Raw genomic sequence first — 22,831 nt, forward strand, 5'->3', positions numbered from 1 at the left:
AGCTAATAGATGCGATAATTCTCGGGTGGCTGTATGCTGCTATTTTTAGGGTGGGGGGACCCAAATAACCATGGGCCTCCCAGCCTGAGAATACCAGCCCCGAACTGTCCACTTTATCTTGGTTGAGTATCAAAATTGGGGATACGACATGCCGTTTTTTTTTTTTTTAAATGATTTACTTAACCAACAAAAAGCTGCATGAGGTCCCTCGTATTTTGATTCACAGACAAGGTAACGCACACAACTGGGGCTGCAGCCACCAGCTGTCTGCTTTATTTGCCGTGAGGTATCAATAGACGAGGGACCCTACTCTATTTTTTCCAATTTATTTATTCATTTTTACACACCTAAATCAATCACAGACTGCAACCAATCACAGATCCTGTCACAGGGTGGTTGGGGGAAGCCGTGAATATGCATGAGAGAACTATTGGTCCCAGAAGCAGTTTGACAGCCGCTCAGAGACTTGGTAAGTAGAACTGTCTTACACTAGTCCCCATTTTGCTTTCTTTTCATTTTATTTATTTTTATCCGGGTGGCAGAACCCGAACAGTAAGGAGTACTTCACACACAGCGAGATCGCTACTGACTGTGTGTGACACCGAGCAGCGATCTGGCCCCTGCTGTGAGATCGCTGCTCGTCACACACAGCCCTGGTTCGTTTTTTTTATTGTTGCTCTCCCGCTGATAAGCACACATCGCTGTGTGTGACAGCGAGAGAGCAACAATCCTGAATGTGCAGGGAGCAGGAGCCGGCGTCTGACAGCCTGCGGTAAGCTGTAACCAAGGTAAACATCGGGTAACCAAGGTGGTTACCCGATATTTACCTTCGTTACCAGCCTCCGCAGCTCTCACGCTGCCAGTGCCGGCTCCTGCTCCCTGCACACGCTAAGTTAAGCGGTGTGACCTGGTAACTAAGGTAAACATCGGGTAACCATACCCGATGTTTACCTTAGTTACCAGTGTCCGCAGCTTCCAGACGCCGGCTCCGTGCAAGCGCAGCGTCGCTTGCACGTCGCTGCTGGCTGGGGGCTGGTCACTGGTCGCTGGTGAGATCTGCCTGTTTGACAGCTCACCAGCGACCATGTAGCGATGCAGCAGCGATCCTGACCAGGTCAGATCGCTGGTGGGATCGCTGCTGCATCGCTAAAGTTTGAAGGTACCCTAACACGTCACTGAGAGGTCTGTGTTCGGGGTCCGTGCATGGACATTGAATGTTACAGTTTGGGTTCGTCCACTACTATTCGTATCTAGCTCAGAGGTTTTTGTCCTCACTTCTCGATTTACCCAAATTGGCAGTCTATCCATGTGATCCATTCTATCAAGGTTTAGTCCCCGAATGTTTAGTTGGGTTCCATAGTTTTATGGGGGGGCCTGTATTTACTGTACTGTGTCCACGTGGAGACTGTACAACAACCATCGGCCTGAGTTGCATGTGTAAAAGCAAGTCAGCGTGCATTGCCTCCCCTTCTATTGGCTGTTTATCCAACATCAATAGAAGCACTTTAGGAGCCAAATTACTAAACAAGCTGCCAATTAGGCTCGCAGTCAGCTGGATAGATTAGCAGCTAAGAGAGACTGATACAAGATTTTCATCTCTTGAGCCAATTACACAAACAAATCACCATCCTCCGAGCTCCTTGCAACGCTGGAAGCGAGCAACAATGTGGCTTTTCATATGTCTCGTACAGTTGCAGTCTCTCGATATTTCTAGAATGTATTGGATTTCTGAAGTTTCTCCCATCTGTATCAGAGCCGCACCACCTCCTATGGATGAGATGAGGCTGCCGCTATCCGGTATGGAGCTACGAGGGAATTGCATCACGAGGAGTTGATCCGTTTACACATCGGACTCGCTCTGATTAGGAAAATGTGAATCCCCGCTGACACGTTGCAGGTTCCCCTTAGCAGAATGCAGCTGCTCTTTTTAGGTTTGCTTTTCAAGAAAAACAGAAATCACAAGGGTGACCACAATGTGGGCATTGCAATCGTCTGATCGGATATAGGGTATTGTAAATAGTGACCGGGCTAGTGGTGGAGAGTTGAGTTGTCCCAATCTTTTCTCCCGTAATCTGTATTTCTGTTTGGAAAGTGATGAACAGAACATTAGCCCTCTTCAAGAAGAAAGAAATCGGTCAATCTAGTACCACCTGTTGGAGGTAGCTGCCATATTTGATTCTTGCTATATAGGTAAGGATGGTTGACTTCGAGGAGATCAACATCCAACTCCACGGAGACACAATCACGTGTTTCTCACGTCAAGGCGGTCTCCTTGACTGGAGGCTGCCCTTCCCGTGGTTGTTCCTTCCCGGTGAAAGACCTGGCTAGTTTCCTGCCAGCGTTGAGAAACATGTGATGGTGTCTCTCCGGCATTCTCGTTTTGAATATTTTCCCAGGGGGCCTTGTTCTAGTGTAACTGTGTTGAGAAACACGTGATGGTGTCTCCGCTGTGTTGGATGTTGATCTCCCCGAGGTCAACCATCCTTACCTATGTAGTCTTCTACTAGTCATTGCTCCCACTAGCCAGTTTCCTACTCCACACTGATGAGGGGCAAATACCCCGAAACAGCGGTCTGTGGATGGATACCATGTTTGGCATAGGCGGTCTCCTTGACTGGAGACTACCCTTCCCGTGGTTGTTCCTTCCCGGTGAAAGACCTGGCTAGTTTCCTGCCAGCGTTGAGAAACATGTGATGGTGTCTCCGCGGCATTCTCATTTTGCATATTTGATTCTTGCGACACACCTTAAAGTGCACTTAGATGCTTAGTGTTCTCTCCATAAGAGAGTACCGATCGGCTCGATACAATGCGATTGGCGCTTGTTTGTTCCATTCATTTGCATCCGATTCAAACTTTTCGGGAACAGAAAAGTCATTTATCCGATCATGATGAGCATGCATATCGGTGACAAGACGGCCTCCTGTTCCAATAAATGCCGACAACAAGGATTTATTGGTCCTCGTGAATAAGCCACTCAGCCAATGAACAATGAACACAGGCAAATTTAATGAAATTGAAGGTTACTAGGAACACTTGTCTTGTAGATTATCACCTTGTGTAAGAGTTTCTAGTGAGCCTTTATACTAGAGGTGAGCCGATTAATTCGCAGAAGATCGAGTTGAATGTCCTTAAAGTTGCGTTTTCACATCAATTTGAACATTTTGAGATTCGATTTGCAAAAAAAACAAACTAAAACCTTTTCCAGCACCATGTCCCACACCGCTAAAGCATGAGAGGGTGCTCTAATTTTATTTTCCGTGGCTATGTGGGCCTCCCGAGAATGCCCTGCAGCCATGACATCTAGCGGATTCACACCTTTGTATAATGGTGGTTAGTACCTGAGTCATCAGAAATCAGTAGTTCCCAGCGGAACACAGTTCAGATTGTACGGCAGCTTTCCGTCTCCAGTCACTGGGTAAGTCTCTCCTGTAGAGTGTAAGCTCTTATGGTCAGCAGGGTTTTCTCTCTCTCCTGCAGAGTATAAGCTCTTATGGTCAGCATGAGTCTCTGTCTCTCCTGTAGAGTGTAAGCTCTTATGGTCAGCAGGATCCTCTCTCTTTCCTGCAGAGTGTAAGCTCTTATGGTCAGCATGAGTCTCTGTCTCTCCTGTAGAGTGTAAGCTCTTATGGTCAGCGGGATTCTCTCTCTCTCCTGCAGAGTATAAGCTCTTATGGTCAGCATGAGTCTCTGTCTCTCCTGTAGAGTGTAAGCTCTTATGGTCAGCAGGATCCTCTCTCTTTCCTGCAGAGTGTAAGCTCTTATGGTCAGCCAGGTCCTCTCTGTCTCTCCTGTAGAGTGTAAGCTCTTATGATCAGCAGAGTCCTCTCTTTCCTGCAGAGTGTAAGCTCTTATGGTCAGCATGAGTCTCTGTCTCTCCTGTAGAGTGTAAGCTCTTATGATCAGCGTGGTCCTCTCTCTGTCCTGTAGAGTGTTAGCTCTTATGGTCAGCAGCGTCCTTTCTCTCCTATAGCGTGTAAACTCTTTTATGGTGAGCGGAGCTCTCTCTCTTTGTCTTTCTCTCTTTCTTTCTCTCTCTCGGTCATCGGGGTCCTCTCTGTCTCTCTCTGTTGCGCTCTCTCTCTCTCTCTCTCTGAGGTGCTGGCACCTCACTTTTTGGTTTTTCTATTGACGTACATAACAGTTCTTATTGTCCACCCTTGACTTTAAGAACTTCATCCAGCCCTGACCTCAAAAGCCTCCTACACAAAGCCGCAAGCAGCACGTTGGACTGCAGGCCATAGGAGGGAGCTCCACTTATCTCGTCCAACACGCAGAAAAATATCCATGCCAATGTCACATTAGTGCCCTCTTCCTACAGTTTCTCGTTCTCTTGCAGCCTAAATGATTGTCATAATCTCCCACATGTCGACTCTCATTTTAGGTGCCAAACCCCGGATTAGAAATCTTCCTTCCATCTGTTATTTTTTAAGGCTTATTGGCAAGTGAAATCCAGGCATACTCCGGTCCTGTATTAATGGTTATTAACATTACGGACTCATTTTATTCATAACCAACACACCTAGGTCTGTGTGCCCGGGCACAGGTGATTTTATACAAAAAACGTCTAATTTTCTATTGCAATGTCGTTAATTTGTAGATGAAGTGAAATTCATTTACACAGTGAGTGTGATCTGAGCTGCGGTGCCCGGAGATGACCACCACTGGGTGCGCAAAGCTGTAGGGTCCCGAGTCTGTGCTGTGTACTTCCGGACACCATTGCACCTGCAAAAAGCTGATCGGTGAGGGTGTCGGGTGGGAAACACTCACCCATCTGTTATTGATGACAAGTCCTATCGAGAGGACATGTCTAAGTTTTGGCAATCCCGTTTTGGCATTCTTTTTACCCCCAAAAGTGCCACTATGTCTTACTTTCGGGGTATGTCTTATATTGGAAAAAATCCCACAGCAATCGCAGCAAGTCTCCATGCAATGTACCGTATGGGGACTTGCCGCGATTGTGCCCTAAGTGTACCGCAAGTTAAGGAAACTTAACCACCAGCGGCTGCACATGAGGGCACTGAGGCTGCGTGCCTGATGGACCACGGACAACATTACTGCAACATTTCAACATTTCTCGGTAGCCGAGCGTTCAGCTGAGCGCCCGACCGCCGGCATGTGTCAGCTCTCAGCTGAGCGCTCAGCCGGCGGCATGTCAGGGCGCTCAGCTGAGCACTCGGCCGCCGGCAAGTCAGGGCGCTCAGCTGAGAGCTGTCACATGCCGGCGGCATGTCAGGGCTCTCAGCTGAGCGCTCGGCCACTGTAACTGTACTGTATAGAAGTAGTAAAAAATGTATTTTTTTTCGTCTTACTTTCGGGGTACGTCTTACATTAGCCGACCCCCCCCCCCAAAACCCCCACTACGTCTTACTATCGGGGGTGTCTTACTATCGGGGAAACACGGTAGCTGTGTGGCATGGCGCAGTGTCCTGCTTGAAAAGATAGTCCTCAGAGTTGGGGAGCATTACCTGAGCAGAAGGAAGCAACTGTTTTTCCAGGATAGCCTTGTATGCGGCTTGAATCATACGTCCTTTGCAAAGTTTAATCTGCCCAATTCCAACCTTACTGAAGCATCCCCAGATCATCACCGATCCTCCACCAAATTTCACAGTGGGTGTAAGACACTGTGGCTTGTACGCCTCTCCAGGTCTCTATCTAACCATTAGATGACCAGGTGTTGGGCAAAGCTGAAAATTAGGTAAAGAAAATTCATCAAACATCTTTGCGAAGGACGTATGATTCAAGCCGCATACAAGGTTATCCTGGAAAAACAGTTGCTTCCTTCTGCTCGGGCAATGTTCCCCAACTCTGAGGACTAGTTTTTCCAGCAGGACAATGCACCATGCCACACAGCTAGGTCAATCAATGTGTGGATGAATCTACGTCCCCTCCACCTACGTCCCCTGACCAGTACTAATCCGCAACTTACGGGTTAGTACTGGTTCATAATTATTTATTGATCCATAGGATAGAGAATTGGGTTTAGTTCCACGTTTTTCGCCGTTATCTAATGTTATTGGGTGGTCCCCTATATGTAATTATTGGGTCTTTGTTATTGACTAAATGTTAGATAGTGGCAGATCTGCAAGTTGATACCAAGACCTGAGAACTAATAATAAAAAAAAGTATTAATTAGATCAGAAAAAAGACCATCATGTGTAGATAAATTACGTCTGACTGCCCTCTGCCCTGACCATGATGGTAGTCAGAGGGGAGGGCCTCAAATACCAGGACTGATATCTGTAGGAAAGTGGAGAGCCCTGGCCGGTAAGATAGTGTGGTTGATAAATATCTAAAGGGGGCTTTACACGCAGCTATTTCGCTAGCAAGCGTACGCGCCCCCGTCGTTTGTGCGTCATGGGAAAATCGCTGCCCGTGGCACACAGTATTGTTAGGAGCCGTCACATGGACTTACCTGCCTAGTGACGTCGCTGTAGCTGGCGAACCACCTCCTTTCTAAGGGTGCGGTTCGTGCGGCGTCACAGCAGCGTCACTAAGCAGCCGCCCCAATAGAAGCGGAGGTGTGGAGATGAGTAGGACGTAACATCCTGCCCACCTCCTTCCTTCCGCATTGCCAGCGGCCGCAGGTAAGCTGTTGTTCGTCGTTCCCGAGGTGTCACACGTAGCGATGTGTGCTGCCTCGGGAACGACGAACAACCTGCGTCCTCAACAATCAACGATTTTTTGAAAATGAACGACGTGTCAACAATGGATGATTTGGTGAGTATTTTCCATCGTTGACGGTCGCTCGTTGGTGTCACACGCATCAACGTCGCTAACTATGCCGGATGTGCGTCACGGAATCAGTGACCCCGGCGATATATCGTTGGATACATTGTTGCGTGTAACGGGGCTTTAAGGTGTTTGGCCCATAATGGGACTCGATTGAAGGGTCTTCTGCTCCATTTTTTTTACCATTGCAGATTGTAAGGACCTTTTTTGTTTCGCCGGTGTTTCTACTTCACATGGAAAGTCCGGATATTAAGTACAAATCTGAAAACCTTTTTTTAAGGACAAAACTTGTGTAAATCTTAAACTTCCTATTTCCATAAACCATAACATCAATGGGGGAAAAGGTAAGTAGTTGTAACCCAACCATGACGGGCCCGGACTGCTCCGCCTGACAGACTTACCACCACCGCTTTGCAGTTACCGGCCCACGTTCTCTCGGAATTTTATCATCAGCAGCTCCTCGTTACATATACGATACATATAGAAAAAGCCAGCGTTCCTTGAGCATTAAGCAATACATGAAATCAGCATATTTGCAAGCTGTTGTCTTAAAAAAATGATGAAACAGATGTTTACCCTCTAGCAGCGTTAGACCCCTGATCTGGTTTTAGATTACAGATGGAATTGAATTAATTCATAGCAATCCCAGTAAAGTCGAGGGTACGGCGCGGAATGCCAGAGCGACGCTTAAATAGAGTCTACCTGTCTTGACAGCTGTTGAGCAGAAATGAATGATCGCTCATTTTCATGTAAACTAGCCTCTAATGCTGTCATAAACACCATCTTAAACAGGGGCTACAACACATTTATCATTTTTTAACTAAGCATCTTTTTTTTTTTTCCTACCAGACTAGGGCACAATGCAAAGTCACCATCGTACTTGGAATTTGAGACACTTTTTAACACGACCCCATGCGGTCAGATTATAATTAGTAAGGCCGTCCGTGCCATGATTAGTTTCCTATATAGCGCATTATGCTCCACGTACAAGAGGGAGAGGAATAGTGCGGCCAAGAACATCCACACCGTGGACTCCATCCTTTATCCAAAGCAAAGGGCAAAATAAAATTGGGCCACTCCATGAACATTTTTGGGGCCAATCTTATTGACTGAAAGGTATTATACTGAACCTGTCAGGTGCAATATGCATCCAGGACCACGAGCAGTTCTGGGTGCATATTTCTAATTCCTGCCTAATCGTCCCTGTATCTAGTAGCAAAGATAAAGGGATCTTTAGAAAATGTACTGTATTTTTTGTTTTATAAGATGCACTGGATTATAAGACGCACCCCAAATTTGGAGGGGAAAAAAAAAGTAAAAAAAAAATATGGGGTCAGTTTTATAATCTGGTTGTGTCTTACCAGGGAGAGGGGGCAGCAGTGGAGCAGGACTCACAGGAGGCAGGGGCGGTACTGAAGTACTGTATTATTACACAGGGGGGACCAGATACTCACTGCAGGTGCTGCTCTGTGCGGGGCCGGTGACGCCGCTCTGCTCTGTGCGGGGCCGGGGACGCCGCTCTGCTCTGTGCGTGGCCGGGGACGCCGCTTTGCTCTATGCGGGGCCGGGGACGCCGCTTTGCTCTATGCGGGGCCGGGGACGCCACTCTGCTCTATGCGGGGCCGGGGACGCCGCTCTGCTCTGCTCTGTGTGTGGCCAGGGACGCCGCTGTGCTCTGCTCTGTGTGTGGCCGGTGACTCCGCTGTGCTCTGTGTGAGGCCGGTGACTCCGCTCTGCTCTGTGCGGGGCCGGTGACGCCGCTCTGCTCTGTGCGGGGCCGGTGACGCCGCTCTGCTCTGTGCGGGGCCGGTGACGCCGCTCTGCTCTGTGCGGGGCCGGTGACGCCGCTCTGCTCTGTGCGGGGCTGGTGACGCCGCTCTGCTTTGTGCGGGGCCGGTGACGCCGCTCAGCTCTGTGCGGGGCCGGTGACGCCGCTCTGCTCTGTGCGGGGCCGGTGACGCCGCTCTGCTCTGTGCGGGGCCGGTGACGCCGCTCTGCTCTGTGCGGGGCCGGTGACGCCGCTCTGCTCTGTGCGGGGCCGGTGACGCCGCTCTGCTCTGTGCGGGGCCGGTGACGCCGCTCTGCTCTGTGCGGGGCCGGTGACGCCGCTCTGCTCTGTGCGGGGCCGGTGACGCCGCTCTGCTCTGTGCGGGGCCGGTGACGCCGCTCTGCTCTGTGCGGGGCCGGTGACGCCGCTCTGCTCTGTGCGGGGCCGGGGACGCCGCTCTGCTCTGTGCGGGGCCGGGGACGCCGCTCTGCTCTGTGCGGGGCCGGGGACGCCGCTCTGCTCTGTGCGGGGCCGGGGACGCCGCTCTGCTCTGTGCGGGGCCGGGGACGCCGCTCTGCTCTGTGCGGGGCCTGTGATAGAGCAGTCGAGAGCCGAGCAGAACGGAGCAGTCGTGCACAGAGCAGCTGAACAGAGCGGAGCGGCTCCACACAGAACAGCAGAGTGCACTGCTCAGAGCATCTCCCTGCCTCCTTTTGACCCCTCTGCACAACCCCCCGGTAAGCTACATTCGGATTTTAAAACGCACCCCTCATTTTCTTCCCAAAGTTTTGTGAGGAAAAGTGCATCTTATAATCCGAAAAATACGATATTTCTAAAGATTCTTATATGCTAAAGAGACCAGGGACTAGTCATGAGGGCGTTACTTCCCCCAACTAGCCCCCTCTTAGCAAGTTAGTACACCCGCAGGGGCGTGCTAACATGCTATTCAATGCAGCGTCTCCAGCGGTAATTCGCATACCTGTGTCCACGGTAAACACTGAACTAAATATCCCACACTTTCGGCCTGTGATTAGGCTCAGAGTAAAACCTGCAACATTTCAGGGGTTTGTTTTTTTCTAAAATTCGTTGAATAGAATAACAATTATTAAAAAAATAATAGCTTACGGAATTAGGCTTCAGCCTCTCTGAGGATGAAAAACAGAAAACGTACGTGTTCTCACACAAGATCTCAGTATCATGCAATACCCAGGAAAAAAGCTATAAGCTATTGGCAAGATGGTACCAATGTCCGGCTAACCTGCATAGAGCCTTCCCCTCGGTCCCGGAGGAGTGCTGGCGCTGTGGCTCAGGTAGGGGCACGTTATCACACATTTGGTGGGTATGCTACAAACTATCTAATTTCTGGATTCAGGTTTTTACAATCTACAACCAAATGACAGGAGAAAACATAGCTCCCGCCATAAAGATTGCTCTTCTTTCTATTCTACCCGGCTCATTGGGGCGTCAAAAGAAGTGCCGTTTGCGGTTCTTTTTGATTGCGGCCAGAGCAGTCATCCCAAGACACTGGAGGTCAACAGTGACCGTCTGGAAAGGGGGAATGGCAAGCGGAGCTATCTCATCTGTGCCATATGGAGGAACTTTCATCTTGGGTTATGGGCACCAACGAGAAGTTTATCAGACTCTGGCAGCCGTGGATCAGAGATGAGCGGCCGTAACATCCCGCCTACCTCCTTCCTTCCGCATTGCCGGCGGCCGCAGGTAAGCTATTGTTCGTCGTTGCCGAGATGTCACACGTAGCGATGTGTGCTGCCTCAGGAACGACGAACAACCTGCGACCTCTACAATCAACGATTTTTTTGAAAATGAACGACATGTCAACGATGGACGATTTGGTGAGTATTTTCCATCGTTAACGGTCGCTCGTTGGTGTCACACGCAACGACGTCGCTAACGATGCCGGATGTGCGTCATGGAATCCGTGACCCTAGTGATATATCGTTAGATACGTCGTTGCATGTGACGGGGCCTTTAGTGTATTATGAGGGCTATATATGTACCAAGGGCTGCGGCCCACATAAGGAACCTGTAGTGGCAAATCCTCTCCTCTTTTTTTCTGTATGTATGTTATATATTTTTCTTTTGAAAAAATTTAATAAAAACTTATTGGTTAAAAAAAAAAATATAGGTTGGTCCCAAAATATAATTTAAACAATAGGTAATTTTCTGTTGATACATTCCCTTTAATCATTGAATGTGCCTTATGCGTGCCAGATTTTGGTCTCTACTATTGCCATATGTTTGTTTTGTTTTCTGATTTTAATATTCACTCTTCTATCATTTTGTTTAATCCTTATTTTTTTAGGTTTTATAGGTGAATCTTCACAGCCTATCCCAGACACTAATATCGGAAACCGAATGCTCCAGAGTATGGGCTGGACACCCGGCACGGGGCTGGGGCCAGATGGAAAGGGAATTTCTGAGCCTATACGAGCCCTCCAGAGACCAAAGGGACTCGGCCTTGGATTTAGCTGATGTGATCGCATGTCTCTGAGATGCCTCCTAAGGTCTTGGGTTTGGAGAGGAATTGTGTGTGTGTTTTCTAATGTCCTCAGTTCGTATTCTTCATCAGATAAAAAAAAATTCTGCAACGGGAAGAACTTCAAGACCAGAAAAGTCAACGTCGGCCCTCGATCTGTCAGCAATGACAACCACGCTGTGCATTATGGATCTCATGGTCAATGCCAACATATGTATACTGCCTTTACTTGTATATGACTACTCGAGGGGGGTCTTCAATGATGGTGTATATATTCAGATTAGAGCTGATATTCCCCCAGTGGAGGTAGACAATTTGTCTCGTGAACCAAATCCCATCAGATTAGTCTTTTGAATCGTAGGATCCCCAAAAAGAAGTCATTTCAGTGTTTCCTAAAAAAACGTTTTAAAGCCGTTCTCCACTTTTGGAGACTTTTCCGCGAAGGCCTGACCTTGTCTCTTTTGGATATGGCTTCCTTTTTGGAGGTACAATATTTTAGGCTCAGATCACGTCTGAATAGAAAGCTTCACCCCCAACATGCAGTCAAAATCACGTAAAGCTAACCTGTCAGCAGATTTGGGGCCTAAAAGCTGCAGCCACCACCAGTGGGCTCTTATATACACATTCTAACATGCTGTATATAAGAGACCAGGCCGCTGTGTAGAACGTAAAAATCACTTTATAATACTCACCTAAACGGTCGCTGCAGTGGAGTTGGGTCGTATGGGTGTCTCCGGTGCCGATGCCTCCTCTTTCAGCCATCTTTGTCCTCCTTCTGAAACTTGGGTGCATGATGGGTCCTATGTCATCTACACTCGCCGCCATTGAGGTCCTGCGCAGGCGCACTTTATCTGCCCTGAGCAAAGTATTGTAGTGCGCTTGCGTGGTACCGGCGTGTGTGTATGACGTAGGATGCATCATACACCCAGGCTTCAGAAGGAGGACGAAGATGGCCGAAACGGAGACGCCCATATGACCCACATCCACTGCAGCTGCTGTTTAGGTAAGTATTATAAAGTGTTTTTACGCTCTACACAGCGGCCTGGGCTCTTACATACAGCATGTGAGAATACTGTATATAAGGTGGTATCTGAAGCTTATAGGCCCCAAATCTGCTGACCGGTTCCCTTTAACCCAACTGACCCCATCATATATGAGTAATCTGTCGAGCGACATTGGAGTTCAGAATGCAATGAATTCAGCACGCCATCTTTTTACATTAATATGACAGAACAGAAAACTGGAGATGACAATGCAGATGAAAATTCAGCCTCAAAAGGGATCCGTTACCATATTTTACAATACTAACTGCATCACTGTTTAATAGAGCTCTTAGACCTGAGGAGGCTGTTGCACTTACTAGAAGAGATGTGCAGTCATTCTTAAAAATTTTCCCTGCTTGATTAAAAAAGAAAAACGGAGCATTTTATGAGTCCAGTTCTAGCTTTTTATTATTTATATTGTAGGCAGTCTCATTTACAGAGTAACTACTCCAGCCACATCAGGTCTAATGGATCTATTTAATAATGCATGCAGAACAACATTGAATAATCTGCATTATGCTTGGTGCACATCTTTACGGGGGGAGTATGACGTGACCCGCGCAGTGCTCCACCCTCTTAGGCGCCACATTAGCCAATCACAATGCATCAGTTGCATTTAAAGTGACCCTTAAAAGCTGTTGTCCTAATATGAAGAAGCCTTTTAGAAGATGGATGCTGAATTTACTTGCTGATTTGTTGTCATTTTGCAGATGAATATACTTTTTGTAAAGTTTCTCCACATTTCCTATACACTTTCCAAAAAATTGTATCCTCCATGTTGCAAAATTAGACCAAACCCAGTCCCTTCCCCTTTGTAAATAGAGGCCACCTTCACCCCTTTTTTTTTTTTTGTTTTGTTGCGGAGTTTAAAAAAAAAAAAGTGTTTAAACAGGGCTGTGATCCAAAAATGTAAGTAAAGCTGGATCGGGGAATCCTGACATCTGATTGGCTGCAGTTTTTATAATGCCCTTATGTTGTTTTTATAATGTTATTATATGCTTTTAATGGACGCACCATAGATTCATTTAAAATTATAAATTGCAATCAATTTCCTCATGTAATTAAAATAACTTAATTGGAGATGGACTAATTCCAAAAATAAGCCTGCAGGGAAAGGAGGCTCCTATAGCGTACGGCAGACAAGGATTATGGCAGTCTGTATTCCGTGAGTCTGGTTGCTCTTCTAATATATTAGAGAGTAATTCCCATCTTGTATATTTATGGGATAACACCGGATGTGACAGAAATGTTTCTTAGGAGCTGGGCATTTAGTGATGAGGTGGCTGCGCATGCGCGTCTCTTTCCAACATTTTGCATGAGATCTCCACCGCGCATGCGCTGCTCTCTCCGCTCATTTGTATGAGGGTTCCATTGCGCATGTGCATCTGTCTCCGTTCATTTGTATGAGGGTTCCACTGCGCATGCGAGTCTGTCTCCGTTCATTTGTATGAGGGTTCCATTGCGCATGCGCGTCTGTGTCTGTTCATTTGTATGAGAGTTCCACCTCACATCCGCGTCTCTTTGCAACAGTTGTATGTGATCTCCACCGCACATGAGTGGTTCTTTCCTTACATTTGTTTGAGATTTCCAGTGCACATGCACGTTTCTTTCTATGCACTTGTATGGGACTTCCACCTCACATTCGTGGCTCTCTCCATTAATTTGTAGGAGTTCCACTGTGCATGTGCGTCTCTCTCCATGCATTTGTATGAGACTTGAACTACGCATGCGCAGGTTTTTTCATTCATTTTTACGGGAGTTACTGCACGCATGTGCGGCTCTCCATACATTTTGTATGAGACTTTCATTGCGCAGCTCTCTCCAGTCACTTGTATGAGACTTCCAATACACATATACATCTTTCTGAGCATTTTTATGAGTGGTACTTCGCATGTGTAGCTCTCTTCATACATTTGTATGATACTTCCATGGCGCATGCACAGCGCTCCCCATGCATTTGTATGAGAGTTCCACTGCACATATGTGGCTCTCTCCATGTTTTACTGTGCATGCACAGCTTTCACCATTCTTTTATATGAGACTAGCAGTGCTCATATGCATCTCTTTCCATTCATTTGTATGAGACTTACACTGCGTATGTGTGGCTTTATTGATTTGTATGCGTGGCTCTTCAGTCATATGAAAGTCCACTGCACATGCGTGGCTCTCTTCAGTCATACGAGATTTCCACTGCACATACATGATTCTCTTCATACATATGAATGAATAAAGAGCCACGCATTGTAGGGGAAATCTTATATGAATGAATGGAGCCACGCATGTGCAGTGGAAATCTCATATGAATTAATGGAGCCACGCATGTGCAGTGGAAATACCATATGAATGAATGGAACCACGCATGTGCAGTGGAAATCTCATATGAATGAGATTTCCACTGCACATACATGACTCTCTTCATTCATTCATATGAGACTTCCACTTCACATGCATGGCTCTCTTCATTCTTTTATATGAGACTTCCACTGCGCATGCATGGCTCTCTTCATTCATTCATGTGACTTCCACTGCGCATGCATGGCTTTCTTCATTCATTCATGTGAGACTTTCACTGCGCATGCGTGGCTCTCTTCATTCATGTGAGACTTTCACCTGCGCATGCGTGGCTCTCTTCATTCATGTGAGACTTTCACCTGCGCATGCGTGTCTCTCTTCATTCATGTGAGACTTTCACCTGCGCATGCGTGGCTCTCTTCATTCATGTGAGACTTTCACTGTGCATGCGTGGCTCTCGTCAGTCATTCATTCATGTGAGACTTCTGGTTGGTAACAGTCGCGCAGGTGCGGCCATTACTCCACTGAACAAAAGTGTGTGACGGGGACCTGTTCTCGTAATAGACGCAGGCTTTAATGACTTAGTTTTTAATTAATGTTATTCTAATAAGAGGAATGGTTTTATTGATCACTTATAAGATTTTACCTTTTTACAGTCATCTTCCTTCAGTTATTTTAAGTTTTACAGATCTAAGATGAATAAATATGAGAGGAATCAGAAATCTCTAGTGTGTAACAGGCAAACACTATGGCCTGAGTCAGTATTTCAGTTTTAGGGGAACGTCCTTCTGAAGCATTACAGCCACTTAATAGGCTAGTAATAAGTGTTAGATTGGGGGATGTGACTGCAGGGAACCCACGCCCCCTGGAGACTCTCTCCCCAGCCACAGGACCACGGCTTAGAGGCGTTTGATTGGAGCTGTGGATAAGATGTGTCCTGTTGATCCATGTACAGACCATAATGAAAATTGGCGAGTGTTGTACCCTCCTATCGGTCTCATGTTCTGGTGATCAGTGAGAGTCTAAAGGGTGCTTTACACGCTGCGACATTGCTAGCGGTCTCGTTAGCGATGTGACACGCCAGATCGCAGATGCGATCTGCCGACATCGCACATAGGTCGTTTTTTTTTATAGCACCAGTCACATGTGCAATCTCGGCAGATCGCGTCTGCGATCTGGCGTGTCACATCGTTAACGAGATCACTAGCGATCTCGCAGTGTGTAAAGTACCCTTAACTATTCAGATCCCCATCAGTTTAACGCCTATCTTGTGGATAAATGCTTCAGGCTGGATCCCTGCATTAGGATAAAATATCATCATCTTATAACTTTTCAAATACTTATCTCATGCCTGATTAACACCCAGAGCTGCATTCATAATTCTGTTACCTGCTACTTGGAATTAGTCAACCCTACGCCAATAGAAACATCCTAAACGCAGCTTAAGGGGGCTTTACACGCAATGACATATGTAACGTTATGTCTTCGGGGTCACGGAATTAGTGACGTACATCCGGCTTCGTTACGACGTTGTTGCGTGTAAAGCAGCCTTTAGAGGCCCAAGTTTTGAAGGGGTTATCCAGCACCCGTTACTTTCACATCAAGAGGCGTTGTTACATTGACGACCTCTTGCCAGGTCTCATGAATGACCGGCATGCATTCCATGCCAAGTAATAGTGCTAATGCACGATACTCGCATAAGACATAGATGACCACCAACAGTGCCAATGTGGAAGGGAGAAGTGCTGGATAATACTTATAAGATGGTCATACATATTAGACGAATATCGGTTAACCCATCTGGTGTCAGCAGTATAGGCCGGCCATAGAGCGTGCATGGGGATGGCTCAACTTGGTTGTAGATGTTGAGGGGGGGGGGGGGAGAAGGATCGGACATGTTGACTTTCATCTTGCACCATCTTTTTGTGACCTCTGCACCTGAGACCTGTGAATATTTTTGCTCGACTCTAGTGTCTTAGATATCTAGAAGGAAAATGTATATGAGAGGTGTTAAAGACAAGACATCCCTTCCCCCCCCCCAACCTCCTCCATATCCAAGGCTGCAAATGAAACCGTGGACCTTGTTTTATTTTCTCCTTGATGTTGCGATCTATCGGGATGAACACCAATCGGAAGTGGAACGGCTATAACCAAGCAATCGGATCACGTACAATGAACAGTGACTCCTATACTCCATTACGATGCATGATCATTGTGTTTCCAGCTGCTGTGATCACGGGATCGGTGCTTTACCCTCAGCTGCCAAACTGGAGCCATCACTTTCCTCCCGAGCCCCGGAACTGGGCTGACTCCATTGTACAGTGACTGGAGAATTTGATTAGAATCTTTTCATTTTATTTAACTGTAAGGTTTTATTTCGGAAATCTTCTGTAAACATATTGGGGCCCACGGGTAATTTTTTTTTCATGTCGGGTACTTCATTTGTAATTGTGTCCTCTCGTTCAGAAAAGGGGATTCTTAAATTTAAACGGGACATGAAGGTTATGCCTGTAAACTCTGTATAAGAGAATAAAAAAAGATATCTCTATAAATGGTGTATTTACTATCGCAAGTTTGAACCCTTCCCACCCCCGAACCCCCCCCGTGCTTTAACGGATTCTCATCCACCTACTGGAATGCCTTATTTAGTCAAGAAAATAATCAGTGAACAAGGGTTCCAGACTATCAGTCTGTTTGTCTAGATAGACTGATAGTCTGGAACCCTCGTTCACCGATTGCCAACTTAAACAAGTTTGCAATCACCCATCGTTATCGGAAGCACTTTGCCCGGTGTAAACGGGAAATGTGCTTCCAATAACCCTATATTTCCACGGGAGCTCTGCTAATACTAGAGGTGTCCTTATTAGAGCTGATCGAACTGGCCAAAAACCGGGACCGGCGGATCACTGCTCAACTAAAGAAAAGTCACATCCGCTCCGGAATCCGGTGCCCATATAAGTCAATCGGTCCAGAATCTGGAGATTAAAAACGTTGGTGGAAGGGGTAGGGGGGTAGGAAACTTTTACAGTCCGGGGTCTGCTCAGCCCTAGTCCTTATTCATATTTTTTCCCTTTAAAATATGTTCAGATGATTCGAGTTGTGTTGACTAGATCACTTTTATCTGTTAATTGAAAGTAAAAATGGTCTGAAAAAAACATCTTATGCTTCAAGGTTCTACGTGATCTACGTTCAGAGGTGATCTTTTACACACTAGTGTCACTACAATTAGGCTAGGAGGCTGGAGAATCAACTGCAGCAAGGAGGAGGAATCCTGAGGAGCTATCAATTAGGCTAGGTGGTTGGAGAATCAGCTGCAGCAGGGAGGAGGAATCCTTAGGTGCTATAAATAAGGCTAGGTGGATGGAGAATTAACTGCAGTAAGGAAGAGGAAACTTGAGCTATCAATTAGGCTAAGTGGATGGAGAATTAACTGCAGTAAGGAGGAGGAATCCTGAGGAGCTATCAATTAGGCTAGAAGGTTAGAGAATCAGCTGCAGCAGGGAGGAGAAGACCTGAGGAGTGCTGAATTAGGCTAGGTAGATGGAGAATCAGCTGCAGCAGGGAGGAGGAAACCTGAGGAGCTATCAATTAGGCTAGAAGGTTAGAGAATCAGCTGCAGCAGGGAGGAGGAATCCTTAGGTGCTATACATAAGGCTAGGTGGATGGAGAATTAACTGCAGTAAGGAGGAGGAAACCTGAGGAGCTATCAATTAGGCTAGGTAGATGGAGAATCAGCTGCAGCAGGGAGGAGGAAACCTGAGGAGCTATCAATTGGGCTAGGAGGCTGGAGAGTCAGCTGCAGCAGAGAGGAGGAATCCTTAGGTGCTATAAATAAGGCTAGGTGGATGGAGAATTAACTGCAGTAAGGAGGAGGAAACCTGAGGAGCTATCAATTAGTCTAGGTAGATGGAGAATCAGCTGCAGCAGGGAGGAGGAAACCTGAGGAGCTATCAATTGGGCTAGGAGGCTGGAGAATCAGCTGCAGCAGGGAGGAGGAAACCTGAGGAGCTATCAATTAGGCTAGAAGGTTAGAGAATCAGCTGCAGCAGGGAGGAGGAATCCTTAGGTGCTATAAATAAGGCTAGGTGGATGGAGAATTAACTGCAGTAAGGAGGAGGAAACCTGAGGAGCTATCAATTAGGCTAGGTAGATGGAGAATCATCTGCAGCAGGGAGGAGGAAACCTGAGGAGCTATCAATTGGGCTAGGAGGCTGGAGAATCAACTGCAGCAGGGAGGAGGAAACCTGAGGAGCTATCAGTTAGGCTAGGTGGTTGGAGAGTCAGCTGCAGCAGGGAGGAGGAATCCTTAGGTGCTATAAATAAGGCTAGGTGGATGGAGAATTAAATGCAGTAAGGAGGAGGAAACTTGAGGAGCTATCAATTAGGCTAGGAGGTTAGAGAATCAGCTGCAGCAGGGAGGAGAAGACCTGAGGAGTGCTGAATTAGGCTAGGTCGATGGAGAATCAGCTGCAGCAGGGAGGAGGAAACCTGAGGAGCTATCAATTGGGCTAGGAGAATGGAGATTTTATTTAAACGGAGTCATACAGCCATCCTGAAATATTTTCAAAGTAAGTACTCCAGTCTTTTCTAGAGATCGATTTAATAATATATGCAGCTTGTATTGTGAAATCCGATGACATCCACTGTAAAGAGTCCAGTGATTTTATGCTAAAACAAGCAAAGGTCCATTTTCAAAACCTGACTCATTTCATTGCTAAAGTATTGTTACAGCAGATCTTTCCACCTGATGGTCATTGCCATATGAAAATAACAATATTTTTACATTTGTAATGGTATCACCCGCGGTGACAGATCTGTAATACAGCCGATTCGTCGGGAATAAAATGAAGAGTTTGTCCAGCGTGTCATCTGCTCCTTTTTAGCGCTGTGGAGGTCTTGGCCCCATTATAGATGATTTAGAAATTGAAGCAAGCTAAGATCATCTGTATGACTTGAAAGCCTTAGTTAGTAGACCTCATCTGCATTCCAGTTTTCACTTACACACAGAAATTGGGAGGCCCTGTAGCCACAAGATGAGAAGGGTCTGACATTGGCTTGATTTGCTGAGAGAGAGAATAAATGGGTTTTTCGAAAGATGAGGAAATATTACCATTACCGGCCAATTTACGGCATTTTATCTGTTCTCCAAACATGTCACTTTTGCTATTGTTGCATGGTAATTACACAGAGACGGAACAGGGAAACAAAGTCTTGTTACATATTCAGATAGATTGCAAGAGGGGAGAAAAAATTCCACGTAATCCTGATAAACGCACATTTAGGATCTACATGGACGGAAGCCGCATTTTAATTTTGTATAGGTGGCACTTTGGTAAATATGGGATTAAATCTTGCACAATCCAGTTATTGTAAACTTAAATAGTATTTTCTAACATTTTCTGATGGATCTACATATATACGGTAATACTGAAAGATTTTACTTAGGTGGGTGCAATCACAAGCATCAGCAATGTTCAGAGAGATGGGTTCTGTAATTCTTCAATTATATACCCCATGTTTTGCAATAAATAGGACCTGATGATCTAAGGTAATAGAGGAGTTAATATTTGTTCCATGGTGGTCTAAAGCAAAACCCCCTTAGTTGATGGTCTATGGTAGAAAAGGATTCATTTTTGATTCCCAGTGTCACGAGGGTTTATGGATGGAATAGGGGCTCCTACGCTGACCCGAAGACTGGGCCCCCTGCACTGTTCCGTATCTCGATGGTAGACTTGATGGTAGCCAGGTTCGAGCCTCCAATGTGCCTTGTCTCCTGTCTAAGCCTTGATGCTACTCCCCCCCTCCCCCCCAACCAAAACCCCACAAATAATCCGACATGAGTAAAAAACTTGTGCACACTGCACTCAAACACAAAAAAGGAACAGTATGTGAACTGGGGACTAACGCAAAACGCATAGGACATAAATACACAACTGGAGAACTCACACCACGTTGAACCGCAACCTGAAGATCTCCATACAACTGGATAACCACAGGAACCAAAAAGCTATATCTGGCAAACAGGCCCAGAACCCTGTGTTATGGGTGTGTATAGAGGGAACAGGGGCTCCTAGGCTGACCCTAAGACTGGGGCCCCCTGTGCAGGCTCTTATCTCAATGACAGACTTGATGGTAGCCAGGTTTGAGCCTCCAACGGGTCCCTGTCTTCTGTCCAAGCCCTGATACTACTTCCTCCCCCCCCCAACCAAAACCCCACAAATAATCACAGACAGGAGTAAACAAAAATTTATGCACACTGCACTCAAACACAAAAAAGGAACAGTATGTGAACTGGGGAGTAACGCAAAAGGCATAGGACATAAATACACAACTGGAGAACTCACACCACGTTGAACCGCAACCTGAAGATCTCCATACAACTGGATAACCACAGGAACCAAAAAGCTATATCTGGCAAACAGGCCCGGAACCCTGTGTTATGGGTGTGTATGGAGGGAACAGGGGCTCCTAGGCTGACCCTAAGACTGGGGCCCCCTGTGCAGTCTCTTATCTCAATGGTAGACTTGATGGTAGCCAGGTTTGAGCCTCCTATATGGCCCTGTCTTCTGTCCAAGTCCTGATACCTCTACCCCCACATCAAACCCCACAGATAATCACAGAAAAGGGTAAACAAAAACTCACGCACACTGCACTCAAACACAAAGGAGGGGGACAGTATGTGAACTGGGTTGTAACGCAAAAGGGTTAGGAAATAAATACACCATACTGAATTGCAACTTGAAGGTTCCCATACAACTGGATGACCACAGGAACCTGGAAGCAAAAAGCTATATCCGGCAAACAGCCCTAGAATCCAAAACCTCATGAAGGCTGGAGATGGTGATCAGCAGCGTAGAAAGGTAAGATTCCCATGTTTTTGTATACAAAATACAAAAGCTGCATGCTCCAAACATGAATACTGATGTAGTAATCCTTAGCTTGTCAAAGAGCAAAATTCTTTATTAATGTAGCCATGTAGCATGTCATCTGAAAAATTTTGGATTGCAACATCTATACACAATCAGAACCAAAATAAGTACATAACCACGATCAGAACAGGAATTCAGCACTAGAATATCATCAGTTTACAATTACAGCACCAACCCGACCACCAGTAAAGGATCACAGCATCAGAACCACCATCAGTATAGGAACACAGCACCTAAACTACCATTTTTATTTTTTTTTATTTAAAAACTTCTTTTTATGTTTAAAAAAAAAAAAAAAGAACTTGTAACATACAATATTTATGTCAACAATAATAATGACAAGTTTTAGAGATTCTATTACCATCATTTACAATCATCAGAACAAAACCCCAATACCCTCCCTCCCCCCTCCCTCTCTGCGTGCGTCTTCTAACTTATTAAACTACCATTATTACCTGAATACATCAGGAAAACCACCAACAGTATTTGAATAGTGCGCCAGAACCACCATCTGTACAGGAATACATCACCAAAATGAGTCAGTACACAAAAACAGTACAATAACGAACATCAGTACATATGTACAGCAACAGATCCTAAGTATGTCAGAATCACCATCAGTACTTGAATACATCATCAGAACCACCATCAGTACATGAATACATTGCTAAATCCTTTATCAGTACATGACTACAGTACAAGAGCTGCCATCAGTACATTAATACAGCTCTAAGCTAATTGAAATCTTAGTTCAGCCCCCGCCATAAACATTTGTATTGTATGAACCTACTACTCCCTGTATGTCATTAAAAATGGTAGGGAGATGCTGAGAGAGAAGTCTCCCTCGGACTGTGGACCAATCAGTAATCGCAGTACTTATAAAACAGGTAGTATCACAAATAAACATTTTTATCCATTTACCTTATAGTTGACATTTGCTCTGATTGGAGTTATTCAGTTCTTAGGGTAAGTTCACACAGTGCGTTTTTCGCGGCGTTTTTGCGCAGTTTTCGGGTGCGTTTTTGCTCAGAAAACTGCATGACTTTGCTTCCCCAGCAAAGTCTGAGTTTTCATTTTTGCTGTCTGCACACAGCGTTTTTTTTCAGCTGCGTTTTTGTGGTGCCACAAAAATGCAGCATGTCAATTATTCCCGCGTTTTTCACTGCACTTTTCATCCATTGAGTGCAATGGGATGTTGAAAGACGCAATGAGAAACGCAAATAGCTGCGTTTTGGTGCGTTTCTAAGACCAAAAACGCAGCTATAAACGCAGGAGGTGGGTAGTAAAGTGATATGTACAGGAAGAGGATTCCTGTCAGTAAACACAGAAGCGTGAATCCTCCCGGTACCGTCACCGCCGCGTCCACCTCCAGTCCTGTGCATGTCTGCTGCTGTGCGGCGCCATGTTCGGGCGAGAGGTGGAGGCAGCTGCGAAAACAAAAGTGAACAGTAGAAAAAAAAAATTCATACTCACCTGTCTGCAGGGTCCCGGTGCCATGCCCGCTCCCAGCTCCTCTCACGGTATCGCCGCTCCGGGTGTGTGCAGACGGCCGGGACACCTCCGATAGATGCAG

General features: G+C 46.2%; 1 protein-coding gene across 1 annotated transcript in view; it reads left to right on the forward strand.

Annotated features, from left to right (window-relative positions):
* GPATCH2 (G-patch domain containing 2) overlaps window positions 1-11,982 on the forward strand; it is a 187,551-nt gene extending 175,569 nt beyond the window's left edge. Inside the window, exon 10 of the mRNA XM_075339120.1 lies at window positions 10,821-11,982. Within this exon, the coding sequence (XP_075195235.1) occupies window positions 10,821-10,990 (170 nt within the window). The 3' untranslated portion in view covers window positions 10,991-11,982. The remainder of the gene's footprint in view (window positions 1-10,820) is intronic.
* Window positions 11,983-22,831: the final 10,849 nt, after the last annotated feature.

Source organism: Anomaloglossus baeobatrachus, chromosome 3 (genome assembly GCF_048569485.1).
Source record: "Anomaloglossus baeobatrachus isolate aAnoBae1 chromosome 3, aAnoBae1.hap1, whole genome shotgun sequence".
Lineage (NCBI taxonomy): Eukaryota > Metazoa > Chordata > Amphibia > Anura > Aromobatidae > Anomaloglossus > Anomaloglossus baeobatrachus.